Genomic DNA, 22,331 nt, shown 5'->3' with positions numbered 1-22,331 from the left:
CAATGCCTGGGTATAACCCTAGACACATACAAAATTAGCTTATTTTATTGGTTTGGATTATATTTTGAAATTATTTCTAATGAACAGTGGGATCATTGCGCCAAATTAAAAAAAGGATTTTGTGCATAGCCTAGGGTTAAACTCACACAATTTAGGGGGGAGGGTGCAATTGTGACGATAGTGATTGTGATACATTGAAAGATTAATTGATTTAGGACCATGAAGCAAAATGCAATGAAGATAGGTTTCCTCTAAAGTAGGGTTATGACGTCTTATTATTTTTAGGAAAAAATTGAAACTTGACAATCATTAAATATTTTTGTTTGAATTTCTATATCATTTGATTGGACCTTTTCTGGTTGATTTCAGTTGCAAGATGGAAATTAGATAGAAACAAAAGCAATTATTTGATTTTCCTACCCATTCATTTATCTTTCCAATCATAATAATCACTGACCACGCAATTGCGTCCCAACTCCCCAGAATGGGCCCAGGAATTACCCTTGGCTCTACACAAAAGTTGACTTATTCCTTCTTTTTTCTTTCTAATTTTGCCCTTTAGGCAATATGGACCAGCTGTTAATGTGAAATAAGCAAAACTGATTCAAAACCATACAAGTCAGCAAGCTTTCGTACATACTTACTAGGATATATCTAGCTTCATTCGGAGGGAGAGGACTAGGAAGGATGTGCGACAACAGTATCGGAATGAGTATCGGAATGAATATGTTTTATGGTAAGCGGAGTGTGCAAGGGATAGATATAATTTTTTGATGATTTGTTCAAAAGGGATAATACCAAAATCGGAGTACAAGTCCTGGGTGGGATATAGTCGGGACAGCCGAAAAATTGCTTTGACGGCATGGTTTTGGGCAGATTTTGATTTATTGGTAACTGAAGGATAAGTGTTGCCCCAAACAGATCCGCAGTATGAGACATATGGGTAAATAAAAGAGTAATAAAGGGTGACAAGGATATCGGGAAGAAGAAAGTAATTCACACGATTAATCATACTTACCTGTCGCAAGATTTTGGCTCTGATGTAGGACACATGTGTTGCAAATGATAGGGAGGAGTCTATGTGGACACCAAGAAACTTGGCAACTTCAACCTGTGGGAGGAGATTGGTAGAATATTTTAGGCCAAGTGCTTGCTGAGCTTCATTTTTCTTTTGTAAAGGGTTCGAAATAATACAACCTGACTTTTCTTGCTGTTAATGGTCATGCAGTTAACGAGACACCACTCCTTTACACTATTCAGAAGGGTTTGAGTAGAGGCGACGACGGATGGTAAATTAGGACCGGTGATGAAAAAGTTGCTATCGTCAGCAAAAAGTACTGGGTGCACTGATGGACCCAGGTCCGTAACCAAATCATTAATATAAAGGAGAAAAAGTATTGGACCGAGAACAGAGCCCTGTGGGACGGCCGAGGAAGCTGCTCAAAGAGTTATTGCCAAAAAAACAGCCGAGGAAGCTGCTCAAAGAATTAATGCCAAAAGGCTTGCGGCTAATAGAGAAAGTAAGAAAAGAAAGCGTGCCGAGGAATCACAAGAACAGCATGAAAACAGGTTTGTGTCTCAAAGAGAAATTACCAGAAAAGATCGTGCCGAGGAATCCCAAGAACAATGTTAAAACAGGCTAGCGGCTAAAAGAGAAATTACCAAAAAATCGCGCCGAGGAATCACAAGAACAACGTGAAAACAGGCTCTCGGCTCAAAGAGAAATTACCAAAAGAAAGCGTGCCGAGGAATGACAAGAACAACAAGAAAACAGGCTCGTGGCTCAAAGAGAAATTACCAAAAGAAAGCGTGCCGATGAATCACAAGAACAACGTGAAAACAGGCTCGCAGCTCAAAGAGAAATTACCAAAAATAAGTTTGCCAAGGAAGCTGCTCAAAGAGTTAATTCAAAGAGAAATTTTAGTATAAATCCTACAATGGCAGAAGAAACAGCCGAGGAAGCTGGTCAAAGAGTTAATGACAAAAGGCTTCGTCCTTTGAGTATTTGAGAGCTGTAAACGGTACTATACATGACACTTACCGTTGTGCATGCCAAGCTCTGAATTTATTGGAGAATGACAAACACTGGGATAACTGCATCAATGTCGCGTGCGAAACGTCAACTCCAAGTTAAATACGTGCATTGTTTGGAATCATACTAACAACTTGCTCTCCTTCAGCTCCTACAGAGCTATGGGAAAAATATAAATCGAAAATGGCCGAGGATATACTCCATCGAAAACGGTTAGAGATGTCAGATATGACTTTTGATTTTACATCAGAAATTTATAACTACACTTTAGTTATTATTGAAGATTTGTGCTTATGTATGGCAAACAAACCTCTTCAGGATTTGGGAATGCCTTCACCTAATCGTAACGCTGCTGTTTCAACATGTGTAGAATTGGATCGTGAACAAAGTTAAAACACGAGTGATCTATTGTCGTATTTACAAAATAATATTTCTAAGTTAACGTCTGAGCAAAGGGACATTTATGATAAGATAATGCATTATGTCGATAACAACGTTGGAGAAATCTTCTTTTTGGATGCGCCAGCAGGTACGGGTAAAACGTTTGTGATAAAATTGATTCTGGCATCAATTGGATCAAAAAATGACATAGCATTGGCAATTGCGTCGTCCGGAATAGCCGAAACACTGCTGCCTAGTGGAAGAACTGCTCATTCCGCTTAGAAATTGCCTCTGAATTTGCATTCTACAGAAACTCCCACGTGCCATATTTCCAAATCATCTGAGATGGGTAGAATATTGCAGAAATGCAAACTTATTATTTGGGACGAGTCGAGTCAAAAAATCACTCGAGGCTCTGGATCAATCATTGCGAGATTTGCGAGGAAATTCAGAACTCTTTGGCAGCACATTAATATTGCTTGCGGGAGATTTTAGGCAAACATTACCTATAATATCTAGATCAACCCCTGCAGACGAAATGAATGGTTGCCAGAAAAATTATAATTTATGGGCACACGTAGAGACATTAAAATTAACTACAAATTTGCGTGTCCGATTGTACAACGATGACTCTGAACAAACATTTTCAGATCAATTGCAGGCAATTGGAAACGGAAAGCTCCCCGTAGACTCAGTTTCCGGACCTATACAACTGCCTCCTGAATTCTGTAATTTAGTGGCGTCCAAAAATGAATTGGTTGAAAAGGTATTTCCTAATATTTTAACCAATTATAAAGATCATAAATGGCTAAGTGAACGAGCAATTCTGGCAGCCAAGAATAAAGACGTCCACAAAATCAACAATATTATTTTGACGAAGATTCGAGACCAGGCAGTCCTTTACAAGTCAGCCGACACAGCTCTGGAACCAAATGAAGTGGTTAATTATCTATCTGAATTTTGAAATTCCCTGAATTTCCCATGGTTTCCACCACACGTGCTACAACTAAAAAAAGGCGTACCAATAATACTGTTACGAAATATTAACCCACCAAAGCTTTCCAATGGCACGTGACTTGCCGTAAAAAAAACAATGGAAAACGTAATAGAGGCAACAATCTTGACAGGGCCTTTGAGGGTGAGGCTGTTCTTATTCCTCGCAGTCCCATGATTCTAACGGATCTGCCTTTTCAATTTAAAAGATTCCAATTCCCAATTCGATTAGCATTTTCAATCACCATCAACAAAGCTCAAGGGCAATCATTAGAAAAACGCGGTATAGATATTAATACAGATTGTTTTTCCCATGGACAATTGTATGTTGGATGTTCGAGGGGTCGGTAAACCTGACAATCTATTTATATGCACAGACAATGGGACAGCGAAGAATGTTGTATATTCGCAAGTTTCACGCAGTTAATTTGTATTGTATATTTGTTTTGTATCCAGCACCTATCCATCCATCTATCTATAAAAAATAAGTTGTATGTATGCATGTTTGTTTGTTCGTAAAAAGAGCGTTTGCATATGACGTCATTATAAGTATATAAGGCTTTGTATATGCACAGACAATGGGACAGCGAAGAATGTTGTATATTCGCAAGTTTAACGTAGTTAAAAACATATATATATATATATATATATATATATATATATATATATATATATATATATATATATATACTAGCTGTTGGGGTGGCGCTTCGCGCCACCCCAACACCTAGTTGGTGGGGGCACTTCGCGCCCCCCCAAGCCCCCCCGCGCGCGTAAGTCGTTACGCGCCATAATAGTTACGCGCCATTGTAGTTGTGTCCCTATGTCCCACCTGTGAATATAGATATATATATATATATATATATATATATATATATATATATATATATATATATATATATATATATATATATATATATATATATATATAGTTTTAACTACGTAAAACTTGCGAATATACAACATTCTTTGCTGTCCCATTGTCTTTGCATATAAATAGATTGTCAGGTTTACCGACTCTTGAACATGCAACATATAATGGTCCATGGGAAAACAATCTGTATTCAGATCTATACCTCATGATTCTAATGATTGCCCTTGAGCTTTGTTGATGGTGATTGCTAATCGACCATTCTCTGTCCCGGTGTCCCGGTCGTCATTTATATCCCCCTGTTTCCCCCGGTGTCCCCGTTGTAGTTGTGTCCCTGTGTCCCGGTCGTCATTTATATTCCCTGTGTCCCGGTCGTCATTTGTATCCCGGTGTCCCGGTCTGTATATACATTCGTTTTTTAGTTTTGTTTTTCTCCTTTATTTTTTTCCTTTTTTTTTCTTTTTTAGTTTATTTAGATTTTTAGATTTTTTAGTTTTTTTTTATTAGTTTTTAGTTTTTTTTTCTTTTTAGTTTTTTTGTAGTTTTTACCTTCTTTTTAGTTTTGTTAGTTTTTTTTTTACTTATGTCCTGGTCGTCATTTATACTCCCTGTGTCCCGGTGCTTTGTTGATTGCTAATCGAACATTCCTTTTGTCCTGGTCGCTTTCTCTTTGAGTGTCGTCATTTATTTTTTTCTTTTTTAGTTCTTTTAGTTTTTACCTTTTTTAGTTTTTTTTAGTTTTTTAGATGAAAATTTTTTTTAGTTTTTTCCTTTTTTTCTTTTTAGTTTTTTATTGGTTTTTACCTTTATTTTAGCTTATTTTTCAGTTTTTTCCTTATTTTTAGTTTTTTTTATTTTTTTTTTTTTTATTTTTTTACCTTTTTTTAGTTTTTTTAGTTTTTTTAGTTTTTTAGCTTTTTTACTTTTTTTATTAGTTTTTAGTTTTTTTTGTAGTTTTTGCCTTTTTTTAGTTTTTTCAGTTTTTTTTTAGTTTTTTATTGGTTTTTACCTTTATTTTAGCTTATTTTTCAGTTTTTTCCTTTTTTTTAGTTTTTTTTAGTTTTTAGTTTTTTTAGTTTTTTACCTTTTTTTAGTTTTTTTAGTTTTTTTTTAGTTTTTTAGCTTTTTTATTTTTTTTATTAGTTTTTAGTTTTTTTTGTAGTTTTTGCCTTTTTTTAGTTTTTTTAGTTTTTTAGCTTTTTTATTAGTTTTTAGTTTTTTTTGTAGTTTTTGGCTTTTTTTTAGTTTTTTTCTTTTTAGTTTTTTTGTAGTTTTTACCTTCTTTTTAGTTTTGTTAGTTTTTTTTTTTTACTTATGTCCTGGTCGTCATTTATACTCCCTGTGTCCCGGTGCTTTGTTGATTGCTAATCGAACATTCCTTTTGTCCTGGTCGCTTTCTCTTTGAGTGTCGTCATTTATTTTATTCTTTTTTAGTTCTTTTAGTTTTTACCTTTTTTAGTTTTTTTTTAGTTTTTTAGATGAAAATTTTTTTTAGTTTTTTCCTTTTTTTCTTTTTAGTTTTTTATTGGTTTTTACCTTTATTTTAGCTTATTTTTCAGTTTTTTCCTTTTTTTTAGTTTTTTTATTTTTTATTTTTTTTAGTTTTTTACCTTTTTGTATTTTTTTTTAGTTTTTTTAGTTTTTTAGCTTTTTTACTTTTTTTATTAGTTTTTAGTTTTTTTTGTAGTTTTTGCCTTTTTTTAGTTTTTTCAGTTTTTTTTTAGTTTTTTATTGGTTTTTAACTTTGTTTTAGCTTATTTTTCAGTTTTTTCCTTTTTTTTAGTTTTTTTTAGTTTTTAGTTTTTTTAGTTTTTTACCTTTTTTTAGTTTTTTTAGTTTTTTTAGTTTTTTAGCTTTTTTATTTTTTTTATTAGTTTTTAGTTTTTTTTGTAGTTTTTGCCTTTTTTTAGTTTTTTTAGTTTTTTAGCTTTTTTATTAGTTTTTAGTTTTTTTTGTAGTTTTTGCCTTTTTTTAGTTTTTTTAGTTTTTTAGCTTTTTTATTTTTTTATTAGTTTTTAGATTTTTTTTTGTAGTTTTTGCCTTTTTATAGTTTTTTCAGTTTTGACGTCACCTGATCCAGTTTTTTCAGGTGACGTCACCTGATCATATATATAGATTTAACTACGTAAGACTTGCGAATATACAACATTCTTTGCTGTCCTATTGTCTGTCCATATAAATAGATTGTCAGGTTTACCAACTATTGAACATGCAACATAATTATTGGCCATGGGAAAACAATCCGTATTCATATCTATACCGCATTTTTCTAACGATTGCCCTTGAGCTTTGTTGATGGTGATTGCTAATCGAACATTCCCTGTGTCCCCGTCGTCATTTATATATCCCCCTGTGCCCCCGGCGTCCCCGTTGTAGTTGTGTCCCTATGTCCAGGTATCCCAGTCTGTAATTTCTCTTTGAGCGTCCCGGTCGTCATTATATTCTCTCTGTCCCGGTGTCCCGGTCGTCGTTTGTGTCCCGGTGTCACGGTCTGTAGTGTCATCTTATAATGACGTCATATACAAAGCCTTATATACTTATAATGACGTCAAATGCAAACCCACAAACAAACAAACATGCATATATACAACTTATTTTTATATATATAGATACAGTTTCCTTTTTGTTTTTTTTTGTTTTTTAGCTTTTTCTTTTCTTAGTTTTTTTTCTTTTTTAGTTTTCTTTTTTTTAGTTTCTTCTGTTTATTGATTTGTTTTCTTCAGTTTGTCAATGTTCATTCTAACATTGACACTTGGAAAAATCTTTACGTGCCAAGCATGCTAAAGCTCCAACAATTTATAATAATTTTGGGTATCTGTTTTAAGGTTTTCGAATTACTTTAATCTATTGTCAAAATATATTGAAATATTTGTGCAATTCCCAGTTTATTTTTATTTTTTTTAGTTCTTTAGCTTTTTTTAGTTTTTTTTTTAGTTTTTTATCTTTTTTATTTTTTTACGTTTTTTCTTTTTAGGTTTTTTTTTTTTTTAATTTTTTTAATTTTTAATTTTTTTTAGTTTTTTATTTTCAGTTTTTTTTTAGTTTTTTACCATTTTTCTTTTTTCGAATTACTTTAATCTATTGTCAAAATATTTCGAAATATTTATGCAATTTCCAGTTTTTACATTCTAGTTTGTTTTCTTTTATATATATAGAAGATATAATCTGCGTAACGGACAGACAACTTATTTTTATATATATATATATATATATATATATATATATATATATATATATATATATATATATATATATATTATATATATATATATATATATATATATATATATATATATATATATATATATATATATATATATATTCATAGGTGGGACACAGGGACACAACTACAATGGCACGTAACGACTTACGCGCTTGGGGGGGGGGGCTTGGGGAGGGGGCACGAAGCGCCACACCATCAGCTAGTTTTCATTTATTATAGAAGATATACACATATAGATATCCATTCTCCTTGGCTGTGCTTCAAAAAGAAAAGGAATTATTGGTAAAGCTGGTGAAACTTCATTAGGAATCACCTCCAGAGGTGGCAGCAATGATGATGATGATCAGCACCACAATAGCAATTACACCAATTATTAGCCACATCTTCATGTTTTTCCACCAGAATTTATTTTTCATTTTTGCAGCTTGCTGTTCAAAATGTGAAGCACCCTGTTGTAAAGCAATTGCACGGTCGTCAAGCTCGGAGAGTTTGTGACCCCTTTCTAACACCTTCTCTACATTTGTCCTCATAATATCGACGACCTCATCCACTTGTGCCTGTGTCTGCTGTAACCGCCTCTGAGACGCAATCTGCTGCGGCATCCTTGGACCACCAACGATAGGTACATCACCTCCAACAGCACCTGTCAAACCCAGAATGACAAACCCATCTCCCATCATAGAGCTATGAGCTCTATGAGCAGTGCCAAAGGTATCATTCACATATACATCTCCCAACCTTTTTAAGGAATCATGGAATTTTGTCACATTTGCTGGGCTGGCTTTTACTTTCTGTCCTGAAGCATCAATTCCTTTCCCTTCTTCTTCTATGTGGAACCGAAGGTTTTCAAGTAATATAATAGAGCCCTGAGGGGGGTCAGCACATTCTTTTTCAATTTCGGCTCCAACACAATCATCCAAAAATTTGACATCTTTATCAAGATGCTTCTTGAGCTCTGCAGCCACAGGTTTCAAAGAGTATTTGAGCTCCCTGCGTCCATCAGGACGTCCCAAGTGTGACATAAGCACAACGGACTTAGCACCCTGTTCAAGAGCATACCTTATTGTCTCAAGTGCAGCAACAATTCTTTGATTGTTTATGATTTTTCCCTCTTTTAAAGGAACGTTGAAATCTACTCTCATAAGAACCCGTTTGTTCTTTATGTCAATGGCATCAATGCTTAATTTATTAAAGCTCATTTTGTTTTAAACAAAAATCAGGATAACAGTTTTATGGTTTTCAGAATGTCCTTGAATTGACTGATTATTGGTTTTATATTTAATTCTCATCAAATTAGCATTTGAGAACGTGCCAATATGTTTCTTCCTAAAATTTCGGAATATATACGAAAATAATTCAATACTTTTGCAATTACGACTTTCTGGAATTAGTTTAAAAACAAAAAATGTTTTATTCGTTATTATATTATCAGATTGTTCTTTTAATGACGTCAAATTTGTTTTCTCAAACTCTTTTGATGTATTTCTGCTTTTACAGATCCAAGATTATTTCATGTCATTACACTGAATTATCTATCAAGTGTTTGAATCCAGCGTTTCTACTTATTTCAAACTTATGGTAACAACTTGGAGGCGTGCAATGAAATGACAGAATCGGTTTTTCTTCACATGCATCATCGCCATATTTTTCTCTAAGTTGTTTTTCTGTTTCTTTAAAATATGATTGAAGGGTATGGTTGACAACAAAGGTGATTTTCACAACGTCCCTGGTTTTGCCTGCGCCTCAGCAATCCGAAAGTGCAGGTCTAAATATATACAGATAAGCGTCAAATGATTCACGCCTTTTAGGATTTGTAACCATATCATATATTAATCCAATTGAATTGTAACACTTACCACGGATTAAAAACTTCATTTTTTTGTCATTAATTTGTACATGCTCATTTCCAACGAGACCAGTCAAGAGTCTGTTACTTTGCTCTCGATAAGATTTAGGCATTAGGTCTACAACACTTGATGAAACTTAATATTAATCTTCGTCTTCCTGTTTTGGCAGTTATTGTGCTGGTGGTGGTGCTAAGCTTTCAGAACTTGGTGGTTGATCAATGACATTTATAATGAGCAATATTTCACGGTAGTGTTTATGCCCATTTTCACGCTGAAGGGCATTATGAAGCAAAACTAATTATCCATCATCGACAATTTCTTCATTGTTAGTAAGTTTATTAAAATCATCTTCAGATTTCTCTTTTGGTGAAACAGCAAGTTCAATTGGCGTCAGTTTGTAAGGTTTTGTCATTTCTCTAGAGAATTGTGTTTACAAGTTCTGCGATTATTGGTATCAACAATGAAAAGAACCTACCACCCGCTTGAACAAGTCGTTTCCCTTTGAATTTTTCCCATTCTGTTTGCACGCTAGGGTATCTACAAGTGAACGATGTGGATTTGTCTGATGCTTAACTACTTCTGGCAGCTGAATATTACCTTCAATTAAATTAAAAGGAAGCTCAGATAGGTAATTGAATTTATTGTCAATGCTGTGTTTGAGTATGGCCTTTCTAAGGCATGGTTTTTTTTCATTGTCAAAACTATCCTTGACAACACGTAAATCTTCAAGCGTGTTTTGATTTAGATCCAATAGAAGGTAGCCATAAGGTTTATTTGCAGCTTGTTTGTATGCTGAGAACAAAAATTTTGGTTTGCCGGGTTTAATTTGCTTGTTTAAAGTTACAAAAGAACTTGCATCACGAGCGACCCAATAGATGATCTAATAAGTACAATACAAAGCACAATTGTGTCAGTAAAATGAATTATTGCACAAAGGATTGTGTAACAGCTTTGTTGTTTACCATTCATTGAAAATTTATGGCTGTTCCATGGCAAATATGTTTTACCCCCGTTTAACTTATTGCCTTCATCCGTGGAAATCCAGGTTAGCTGTGGCCATCAAATCAAATTTAGTTGTTTTTATGCGGTTTTGAAACGTATTGTGTTTTGTTTGATATTCTCTTCTCGTGCAACAAAAAATTTTGGCAATTTGAATTCAATTGTTTTTTATTTATTTTACCTATCCTTTCCCCCTCCCCACAGTTAAATTCAAAGCTGACGAAATTGATTGAGAAAAGACTTAATAGGTCCTGTATTTTATTACATTGCTTATTAAACGTTTTATTGCTTTTAACTGCATTTAAAAATATATCCTACTTACATTGTTTGTTCTTTTGTGGAAAGTAAATTAGAAATTTAGCCGTGCTCACCCTTGCCCCCCTCCCTGGAAAAAGCTGGAATGATGGGAGGAACTTTTCCCTTGGCTTTGCTTTTTTTATGTTTTTATAACGATCTATTGCAATTAACTGCATTTAAACGCATATCCTACTTAAATTGTTTGTTTTTTTGTGGAATGTGAATTAGAAATTTAGCCGTACTAACCCTTGCCCCCCCCTCCCCCGCTGGCAAAAACTGGAAATATGGGCGAAGATTTTCTCTTTGCTTTTTATAAGAAAAATCCTGCTTTATTGATATATTTGTATATCTGCTCGAAACTTGTCCTTTGCTTGTTGATTTGATAAGTATTACTTCTCATTATCCCGGCTATTATGTAATTCTGAAGACTTTGACATAACGAAGACAAGACAGCTTTCTACTATTGACATAACGGGTGAGTGTATTGCCGTGTTTGGACTTTGACGTTGTCATCTAAGAGGCTCTCTCAATGAAACGTTGACATTAACCTTAAGATAGTCTCCTCATTCTAAAGCAATGCCCTTTCCCAAAATTTAAAAAGAAAATTCTGTTCTGTTTAACCAAAAACCAAACTCTACGATTTCTAATAATGCAAGTTTTATTAAATCTAAATTTTTCTCCTGGCACAAAACGGGAGGATTCAAATGGGTTTTCTAAGATTTTCAAGAAGGTAAGTGTCGGATTTTAGTTTTGTGTTGTATATTTGCATCTCTTATCAAAGCAATGCAAGTTATGGCAAGACCGCTTAATCTATTCTCAATTGTTTGGTCGCATAAACTAAAACGCTTGACTAAAACTAAAACGGTGATCTACATTCCTTGCTTTTTAAAATAATCGTCCCACTCCAGGGGCTTTCTTAAAATATACTGACTGTTGTTGATTCTTCCAAAGTTTTTTTTTCATTCGCTGCTGCCACAAGTCACACTGATATAAATATGAATAAACAGTCTAAAAAATAATCGAAACGACTTACCTACTGGAAACTTAGTTGATGCCCTACATTCCTGGCAATAAACAACCATCTTCTCCCGTTCCAGGGCCTATACCAAAACATCCTGGCTGTTATTAATTCTCAACTGTCTTTTCTTCCAAACGGCATTAATATCCTTAAATAAGAAGAATTTTTGTTGAAACAAAAGTGATTGAAGCAGCAGGGGCACTATTATTAGCGCGTAAGTTTATTCTTTGGTTAATGTGTTATCAGTCCCTGAAAGCTCCAATTGCTTAACCTAAGTCATTTCTTACATACATCCTTTAAAAATTGAGTGTTTCAATTTAACAGTTCCACGGTAGTTAATAAAAAAAATACAAAAAGGTTATTTTCAAAGAAAAGTAAAAACATACACATTAAAATTAAGACCAACAAAAATTAAATTTTATAATACCAGAACTCAAAACTACCGATATTATCTTACCTTAGACCTTGAGCCATCCGCTTCCTCCAGAGGAGCCCAGAATATCTATGAAAAGCCACCAGTCATCCTGCATTTGCTTCGCCACCCAAACATCTTCCCATTGGGGTTGAATCGTCGTTTGAATGTTGGACACTACCTGTTAATAAGTGAGACACAAGGTGTTCTGTGTAAAATCGCCTGCGGAATCCGTTAGGTTGACATTCCGAAATCTGTCTAGGAGTCACACCGTCTTTCAGTCGAGGGACGTTCGTAACTATGGGATGGCCTGAGATAGAGCGGACTATTTGGTTTGAGACATGATCTCTACACTCGATGCTCAGAATCTTCTGAATGCAAGAATCCGTGTCGCTTGCTGTCAATTTAAATTTTAGCATTCACTGTTGCAAAAAAGTGTAGAAATTAAATTGTTATTAAATACATTCAATTACATACAACACTTTTTCGATTGTCATGCTGGTTTTAGAGATTTAAAAGCTCCTCTGGCCTGCCTGATCCTTAGCTGTACTTCCCTCTCACTTCACCCTGAGTTTTCCACTCAGTCTTGCTATGTCACAAGTCTAATTTTTTCCTAACAAAGCTCTAAAAATGTACATTTTTTGGAAAAATGTACGAGAGACCATAAATTTTAGCATCTTCCTTTCAATTGTACTCTCTACAAAATAAACCACCAGGAAAGGTAATATGCACCTTTACCTATTTATTTAAAATAAGAATTTAAAATAAGAACTTTGAGACTCGATATCCTTCTAAATGCCAAATTTCATTGAGATCCGATCAAAATACCACATTTTTTCTAATTTTTCAGAATCCCCCCCCCAACTACTCCAAAGAGAGCGGATCCGCTCCGGTTATGTCAATCATACATCTAGGACTTGTACTTATTTTCCCACTGTTTCATCCCGATCCCTCCGCTCTAAGTGTTTTCCAAGATTTTAGGTTTCCCCCTCCCAACTCCCCCCCAATATCACTAGATCCGGTCGGGATTTAAAATAACAGCTCTAAGACACGATATCCTTCCAAACATCAAATTCTGATCAGCTGTTCGTAAGTTAAAAATACTTCAATTTTCTATTTTTTCCGAATTAATTGGCCCCCACTCCCCCACAGATGGTCAAATGGGGAAAACGACTATTTCTAATTTAATCTGGTCCGGTCCCTGATATGCCTGCCAAATTTCATCGTCCTAGCTTACCTGGAAGTGCCTAAAGTAGCAAAACCGGGACCGACAGACCGACAGAATTTGCGATTGCTATATGTCACTTGGTTAATACCAAGTGCCATAAAAACACGGATAAAAGGGGTAGTTTATACACACCATTTAGTTTTCGTTTAGTCGGCATTTTTTTCTTTAATTCATTTCGCTCATTACCGCTATGAAAAAACATGGCTGAAAAAAATGAAAAACCGGGTAACGATAGTATTTTTTTTTCTATAAATGTCATGAATTAGGTTAAAATGAAAATGAACGGAGATTCTGTTCTGTATGAATAGCGTTGTGACTTTAACCTAGATGACTTAACACTTATTCCCACTACACACCTTTGAAGCAGTTGAGTGTCAACTTTTCTTATTCTATGGATTTAGGGATCTTAGGGAACTGTCAGTTTTTATAGTACTTGGTATTTACCAAGTGACATATAGCGGTCAGAATTTCTGTTGATCTGTCTGTCCCGGTTTTGCAAGTTTGGGCGCTTCCAGATAATCTAGGACGATGCAATTTGGCACGTGTATCAGGAACCAGACCAGATTAAATTAGAAACAGTAGTTTACCAGATTCCACTATCTGGTCGGGAGTGGGGGAAGGTTAATTCGAAAAAATTAGAAAAAGGAGGCATTTTTAACTTACGAACGGGCGATCAGATCTTAATGAAATTTTTTTTTAGAAGGATCTCATACTTCAGAACTCTCATTTAAAATGTCAACTGGATCCGGTGACATTAGAGCGAGTTGGAGAGGGGAAACCAGAAATCTTAGAAAACATTTAAGAGTGGAAAGATCGGTATGAAAATTGGTGGAAAGCTCACCCAGGTGTCTTAGATACGCGATTGGCATAAACGGTACGAACCCAGTCTCTTTGGGGGACTTTATATTTCGGTACATTCGGAAAAGTTAGAAAAATTGAGGTATTTTTAACTTACGAACAGGTGATCAGATCTTAGTGATATTTGATATTTAGAAGAACCAGGTAACTCAGAGCTCTTATTTTAAATTCCAATCGGGTCTGGGGACATGGAGGCTGTTGGAGGGGGAAACCAAATATATTGGAAAACACTTAGAGTGGAGAGATCGTGATAAAACTTGGTGAGAAAAATAAGCCAAAGTCCTAGATAGTTGATTGATATAACCCGAAAAGATCTGCTCTCGTTTGGGGGGCATATTTCTTTTTTTGAAAAAAATAGAAAAAATACATTTTTAACTTACGAGCTCTCTTTGGTAGAGTTGAAGGAGGGGGTGTGATAATTCGAAAAGATTAGAACAAATGAGGTATTTTTAACTTACGGAGGGGTGATCAGATCTTAATGAAATTTCATATTTAAAAGGACCTTGTGTCTCAGAAGTCTTATTTAAATCCGACCTTATCCAGTGATACTAGGGGTAGTTGCAGGGGGGAACGGGAAATCTTTGAAAACGCTTAGAGTAGAGAGATAAGGATGAAACTTAGCGAGAAGGATTAGAACATGTCCTGGATACGTGACTGACATAACTGGACTGGATCTGCTTTTTTGGGGCGAATGGGGGGTTTTAACTCTGGAAAATTAGAAAAATTGTGGTATTTTTAACTTACGAAAGGGTGACCAATTCTTAATGACATTTCATAATTAGAAGGAACTCATGTCTTAGAGCTCTTATTTTAATTCCGACAAGATCTGGTGACATTGAGGGGAGTTAGAGGGAGAAACCGGAAATTTTGGGTAACACCTAGAGTGGAGAGATCAGGATGAAACCTTGTGGGAAGAATAAGCGCATTTCGTAGATACGTGATTGACATAACCAGACTGGATTCAATCTCTTTGGGGAAGCTGGGAGGGGGTCCAGTGCTTTGGTGAGGTCGGTCGGCTTCTGGACGTGCTAGGATGATGAAAATTGGTAGGCGTATCAGGGACCTGCACAGATTGATTTGATAACAGTCGTTTCCCCAATTCGACCATCTGGGGGACTGAAGGCAAAGGAAAAACGAAGTATTTTTTACTTACAAATAGCTGATCGGACGTTAATGAATTTTTATATTAATAAGCACCTAGTGTCTCAGAGCTCTTATTTTAAATCCTGACCGGCATTAGGCCTCTGATTCTCCTTTTAAGGCAATGTATTGATTTTTATAATTTAGCTAGAACTCATGCCACATGAGCTCTTGGCTCTTGTAAACTCGTCGCAAGTGCCATGTGAGCTCTTGGCTCTTGTTGTTCTTTTGAGTCTAAACACTTTTTCTGTTGAAGAATGCTTCTTAGTCTCTGTTTGCTTTTTTCGCAATCAAAATATTAAAAAAAGTTACCTGTGCTTACCTAAAAAAGTACTTACCTGCTTCATTAGTATATCCTTAAAGCAAAGTGTCTGTATGGCAATCTTTCAAATTAATTTCTTTATTTTCCCATTGCTCCTGTCGATGCAAAACTTTTTCTGACACTCTGCAATTTCTCTTACGTCTGTTTTCTTTCTAACCTATTCACACTGTTTTTGCCTCATTCTTTAGTTGTACAGGGCTATCTCTTATTTCCTAAACTTTTAAAACATCCTGGTAGATATCCTTCCTAATATCTAATACCAATAGAAAATGATCTACACCAAGCTTATTCATATTTTGAACATTAAGGAATCCAGGAGATAGTCAAGGGTTCATCAAGATATGATTTATTACACTAAGATTTAAGGCTGAAGGAAAAGTAAACTCACGCCTTCTTATCATGGCCGAACCTCACGTTTCCAATGACCAGACCAGATTCTCCAAAGAGATACAAGAGCTCCCAAACAGTTGATTTTCTATTCTTATCTTAGCTGCTTCTTGGTATCTTGTATGCTCCTTGTATCGCTACTTATTATCAACAATCGTTCTAGGGACATTTGTGCTGGATTTGGAACTAACCAGAAGACACTATGTGTATACTGCACCAATCGTTCTCTATATATTCGCTGAAGTTTCTTATTTGCGATTGTAAGCACATTGCTTTTTTATTTAGTTTTAAAGCAACATTTGGTTTTAAAGCACTATTGGCCAATTGCATAATTATGTAGGGTTGACATACGCAACCTTCAGATCAAAATGAGAAACTTGCTGCGCTTCTTGAATAACTTCGGGATCGTAGTAACCAATGACTCTCGAGCATATTGTGTCTATTTTTATGTCGTCCAGCCTCGATCTTGTAATGAGTTCTGCATCGGCTTGAAAATTAATTTTTCTTCAACTGCCTTTATATTGCACACTTTAGTAAATGTTCCAGTAGGGGATAAGTTGTAACCAACTTCTCACTTTTATAATAAAATGGTAAGTGGGGGACCCGGTACACGTACCCCCGGAAGTTTAAGTACAAAAGAACGGCTGGTACTATAGCACTTCTGTACCGTCCCCGCTCCCTTCTGAAAATTTAGGATACTTGACGATGTTTATCCCTTTTATTCGCCAAACAATTTTTTATTTTTTTTTTTTAAAGAACTATTTACTATTTTCTTGTAAAGTCACCACAGATATGTTCTCTTCTAATAGAAACTCGCTTAATAGATTCGGCTTAAGAACTTTCACTAATAAATACTACTAATTGAATCTCTTTCTTCACGACTCTGTGCTTATTAAGTCACAAAATCTCAGGAGATTTAATGTCAATAGCAGCTAAATAAGACAATCGGATTATACGTGTCTCTAAGGAAAACCACGCAATCTTTTTTTTTTTTAAGTTAAAAAACGTATTACAAAACCTAAAAGGGAATAGAAACGGTAACAAAAAACTAACCATTTCTTGTTGTTGTAGTTGTATCGGATTAACGACGCTTCTTGACTACTAAGGTCCCTGCGTCGGCCCTGCAGTGCATTCTTGCAGCATGATTTGATCTCTGGGTCCCGTATAACCATTTTCTAAAGAAGAAGAAGTTGGCTTTTTGAATTTTTTTTCTTTAAGTTGTTGTCTTTCCTGAATATCCAGGCCACCCAAATTCTTCCATGCAATATACCCTTGTAGAACCGCAAGTAGTGACTTGAAGATGGCAATGGGCATGCAAACTATGAGAAGGATCCTGAAGAGGTCAGTACCAAGAACTAAGGGTCCTTCTGTGAAGTATAGGAGATATAACATGGCGTAGAAAAGTTCGTTGCCAGCACACATCGTGAAAAGGAATGTCCTAGACGTGTAATAAAATCGTAAGAATGTGTTTTCAGACGGGCCAATGCATTTATGACTCCTCTTTCCAAGCAGCAGTGACGTGTGTATATGGATCCAGTGACAAGAAATATCTGTGACCATAGAAAGTTGAAAGGCAAAAACCCAAGACGGATAAAATGTTGCCAAATTTACAAGAAGAGCCATCGTCATACATCGATCTGTCAGCATTTCAAACATAACTCGAAATTGTGAACTTTGGTTAAAATACCTTGCTGCATGCCCATCAAAAGCATCTAAAATACCACTCAACAAATAAAGACTAGCTGCAATAGTTGGTTGACTAGGCATAACATACAATGCTGCAATTCCAAAAACAACTCTTATATATCCTATTAAATTTGGAATGAAGAGAAAAACATTGTCTGTGGTAAACATACTTTGAAGAATAGTTCTTATCGAGAAACAAAGATCTGCGTGATAAATCATTTTTTGACTCAAGTTTTTTACGTCAAGTAGGAGCTTATTGACTCTAGGGAAAACTAGCACGTGTGCTTTTTTAAGGCAAGTTTCTTGATTTCCTAATGTTGTTTCCTAAAACTTTGGAATATATATAGAGATAAATCACAATACTTTTGAAATTAAAACTTTCTGTTATTAGTTTAAAAAGTAGAATATTATATTCGTTAATATATTATCAGATTGTTTTTCAAATGACGTCAAATTTTATTTTTTTCAAACTCTTATGATGTATTTCTAATCTCAGGGTTCCAAGATTATGTCATGTCTCTACATCGAATTATCTATCAAACTGGGAATTTAGCGTTTCTACTTTTTGTTAAGCCTATGGTAAAACTTGGAGGCGTATCATGAAATGCCAGAATCAGTTTTGCTTCAAATGCATCATTGCCATATTTTTTACAAGAATTATTTTTCTGTTTCTTTAAAATCTGATTGAAGGGTATGGTTGATAACAAAGGTGACTTTCACAACGTCCCTGATTCTAAAATATCTTTGAAGCTGTGCCTCAGCAATCCGACAGTGCAAGTTCAACGGATCTGAAGACTCGAATTCTCTTCTAGGAAATAATTCCCAGGTTTCAACCGAACCTCCGAGGTTTCTCTTTCTTTGGATTCTTTTGTATTCTCTATATTCAAATTTGGGTTTCTGAAAAGATTTTCCATGTCTAATAAATCATATTATGTTTAATGATCGTCAAATTAGAATTTGAGAACGTACCAATATGTTGCTTCCTAAAATTTCGGAATATATATGAAAATTATTCAAAATACTTTTGCAATTACGACTTTCTGGAATTAGTTTAAAAAACATAAAAATGTTTTATTTATTATTATGTTATCAGATTGTTTTTCTAATGGTCAAATTTTATTTTTTAAAACTCGTATGATGCATTTCTAGTCTCAAGGTTCCAAGATCATTTTATGTCTCTACATTTAATTACCCTTCAAGCTGGGAATTTAGCGTTTCTACTTTTTGTTAAACTTATCTTAACAACTCGGAGACGTGCCATGAAATACCAGAATTGGTTTTGCTTCGCATGCATCATCGCCATATTTTTTCCTAAGTTTTTTTTTATTCTTTAAAATCTGATTTAAGGATATGGTTGATAACAAAGGTGACTTTCACATCGTCCCTAATTTTAAATATGGTCGAAATTCCACTTCAGCAATCCGAAAAACCAGGTCCAAGAGATCTAAAGAGTCAAATGCCCACTACTATTCCATTTTAATTCAAAAATCAACGGACTCGATCGAGGCCTTCTTGTAGAATTTTTTTCCTACAATTAACCATGACTTGATGCCCAAAACTATTACATTTTAATTCTTGGAAATAATTCCCAGGTCCCATCGACGTATCAAGGACATTTGCCTCATTATTTGGATTGTTGGATTCTTTTGGATTCACAATATTCAAACTGGGGTTTCTAAAAGATTTTAAAACTGTGTTTAATAAATCAGATTCAATCAATCTATCAATAATTTTATTAACGTTGTTGGTCCACAGCTACAAATGGATCAGCAACACCAAAAAGTTGCGAAACTTTGCATTTACGAGCCCAAAGAGGAAGACTTGGAAGATACTTTGCATACTTGTAATAGCTTACGGATTGTCCGTGAATCAGTTATGGTAAATAGCTTCCAAAAAGAAGCTAAGGCTAGAACATAAGGAATTGTGTAAGCGTTATAGAGTCTAGCCAAAACATTCCTACTGTAAAGTGTTTTAGCATTAACTAGTAGTACATAAGCCGTTCTAGCTTTCGTGCTGAAATGACTAAGTAGCCCTGCACACATACTTTTCAGGTCAGTACCAAGGGGTAAACCCAGATAAGTTAGGGATGACGAAAGTTCGATATCAGAATCACCTAAAGTGACTTTGGTACTATCAGAACCTGGTCGTTTATAATTGAACTTAAACCACTCACTCTTACTCGGATTTAATTTTAGACCAACATCGTTATACTCCTCATTTGAACTTGCAAAATTCTTCTCTATTAAAGCCAGGATTCTACTCAAGTTAAGAATATCAGCATAATTCAATAGTAGCGCGTAAGATTTTATTGGTCCTATTTTACTCCTTCTTTACTGACCATTTTCAACTCTTACCTTGGTTTGAGACTTGGAACTATCGATGGCAAAACTGTTCAGGATAGGGAAATGAGCAGAATCACGAAAAGAAAAATCGACAAGGCATGGTTCAGCGGGAGTAAACACAGAAGAACAAAGTATAAGGTCCAAGAACAATGTTGAACCGGAATTATGGATATAAGTGAAGGGAGAGTCTTTGTCAATGTGTCGAGTCATTACACATGCAGCAAGCAAAAGTTGCGCGCTGGGGCTGGCCACATTGGACAAGCCACAGTTCATATCACCAGCAACCGCTATGGACAAACCTAAGGAGGTACACAAGCTTAGGGATCTTGCAAGGCTGGCACAGGCTCGGGTAAATCTATCGTCAGACTTTTTTTTATGATAAGATTATTTTATTTTCAAAAAAAGAATTAATTAATGAAAGATCAAAGATTATCACAAGAAAATCAAATAGATTAGACTAACACACACCTTACTTACCCTCATATCTAAGCATTACAAAGGGCGGCAACTCCTGGTAAAATCTTTCCTTCCAAAAGCTCAAGACTAGCTCCCCCACCAGTAGAAACATGACTGACTTTACTTTCAGTGCCCCATTTAGCAGCACAAGTAGCAGTATCACCACCACCAATTATAACAGTGGCACCACGAGCTGTAGCATCTACAGCTGCATCCATAATAGCTTTAGTAGCGTATGCAAATTTTTGAAATTCAAAAACTCCAACAGGTCCATTCCATACAATGGTTTTAGCTTTTGAAATAGGGTTAACAAACTTTTTAACTGTTTCTGGTCCACCATCAAGACCCATCCAGCCAGATGGAATCCCATCAGCAATTTTAGCACTTCCAGTATTAGTGTCTTCAGCAAATTTGTCAGCTGTTACGAAATCAACTGGAAGATGAATAGTAACGTTCTTCTCCTGGGCTTTCGCAAAGAGTTTTTCTACAATTTTAGCACCTTCAGCATCAAAAAGAGAATTTCCAATTTCCATGTTGTTTATTACTTTTAAGAATGTGTATGCCATTCCACCTCCAATAATCATCTCATCAACTTTATCAAGAAGACTCTCAATAAGTTGTATTTTATCAGCAACTTTAGCACCTCCTAAAATAGCAAGGAATGGTCGATCTGGATTCTGAAGGGCTTTAGCAAAATATTGAAGTTCTTTTTTCAGCAAAAATCCTGAGGCTCGAATGTCAAACCCGTCTCCCATCATAGAGCTATGAGCTCTATGAGCAGTGCCAAAGGCATCATTCACATAAATGTCTCCCAGCCTTTTTAAGGAATCACGGAATTTTGTCACATTTACTGGGCTGGCTTTTACTTTCTGTCCCAAAGCATCAATTCCTTTCCCTTCTTCTTCTACGTGGAACCGAAGGTTTTCAAGCAATATAATCGAGCCCTGAGGGGGGTCAGCACATTCCTTTTCAATTTTGGCTCCAACACAATCATCCAAAAATTTGACATCTTTACCAAGAAGCCTCTTGAGCTCTTCAGCCACAGGTTTCAAAGAGTATTTGAGCTCTCTGCGTCCATCTGGACGGCCCAAGTGCGACATAAGCACAATTGACTTTGCACCCTGCTCAAGAGTATACCTTATTGTCTCAAGTGCGGCAGTAATTCTTTGATTGTTTGTGATTTTATCCTCTTTTAAAGGAACGTTGAAATCTACTCTCATAAGAACCCGTTTGTTCTTTAAATCAATGGCATCAATGCTTAATTTATTAAAGCTCATTTTGTTATAAACAAAAATCAGGATAACAGCCTTAGGGTTTTCAGAATGTCCTTGAATTGACTGATTATTGCCATGATGTTTAACGATCATCAAATTGGCATTTGAGAACGTACCAATATGTTGATTTGTAAAATTTCGGAATACATTTGAAAATAATTCAAAACACTTTTGCAATTATGACTTCGTGGAATTAGTTTAAAAACATAAAATATTTCATCCTTTACTATATTCAGATTGATTTTCTAATGACGTCAAATTTTCTTTTTCTCAAACTCTTATGATACATTTCTGTTATTAAGGTTCCAAGATTGTTTCATGTCTCTACATTGAATTGTTTATCAAGTTGGGAATTAAGCGTTTCTGCTTATTTCAAACTAAAGGAAAAAACTTGGAGGCGGGCCATGAAATGACAGAATCGGTTTTGCTTCACATTCATCATCGCCATATTTTTCTCTAAATTGTTCTTCTGTTTCATTAAAATATGATTGAAGGGTATGGTTGATAACAAAGGTAACTTTCAGAACGTCCCTGGTTTTGCATGTGCCTCAGCAATCCGAAAATG

The 22,331-nt window shown here is 35.2% G+C and overlaps 3 protein-coding genes across 3 annotated transcripts; all 3 read right to left on the bottom strand.

Moving 5' to 3' along the window:
- Positions 1 to 7,705: 7,705 nt before the first annotated feature.
- On the bottom strand, positions 7,706 to 8,714 carry LOC136042328 (phosphoglycerate kinase-like). Its single transcript, XM_065727289.1, has one exon. It carries the CDS (start codon positions 8,697 to 8,699, stop codon positions 7,803 to 7,805), a length of 897 nt encoding a protein of 298 aa, XP_065583361.1. The 5' UTR covers positions 8,700 to 8,714; the 3' UTR covers positions 7,706 to 7,802.
- Positions 8,715 to 15,619: 6,905 nt separating this feature from the next.
- LOC136042330 (CDP-diacylglycerol--inositol 3-phosphatidyltransferase-like) lies at positions 15,620 to 17,982 on the bottom strand. Its single transcript, XM_065727292.1, has one exon. It carries the CDS (start codon positions 17,911 to 17,913, stop codon positions 17,110 to 17,112), a length of 804 nt encoding a protein of 267 aa, XP_065583364.1. The 5' UTR covers positions 17,914 to 17,982; the 3' UTR covers positions 15,620 to 17,109.
- Positions 17,983 to 20,186: 2,204 nt separating this feature from the next.
- LOC136042329 (probable phosphoglycerate kinase) lies at positions 20,187 to 22,006 on the bottom strand. Its single transcript, XM_065727290.1, has one exon. The coding sequence runs from the start codon at positions 21,857 to 21,859 to the stop codon at positions 20,522 to 20,524; it is 1,338 nt and encodes a 445-aa protein (XP_065583362.1). The 5' UTR covers positions 21,860 to 22,006; the 3' UTR covers positions 20,187 to 20,521.
- Between the last annotated feature and the right edge of the window lie 325 nt (positions 22,007 to 22,331).

Source organism: Artemia franciscana, unplaced genomic scaffold, assembly GCF_032884065.1.
Source record: "Artemia franciscana unplaced genomic scaffold, ASM3288406v1 Scaffold_1117, whole genome shotgun sequence".
NCBI lineage: Eukaryota > Metazoa > Arthropoda > Branchiopoda > Anostraca > Artemiidae > Artemia > Artemia franciscana.
This window is presented reverse-complemented; position numbering and strand designations above follow the sequence as displayed.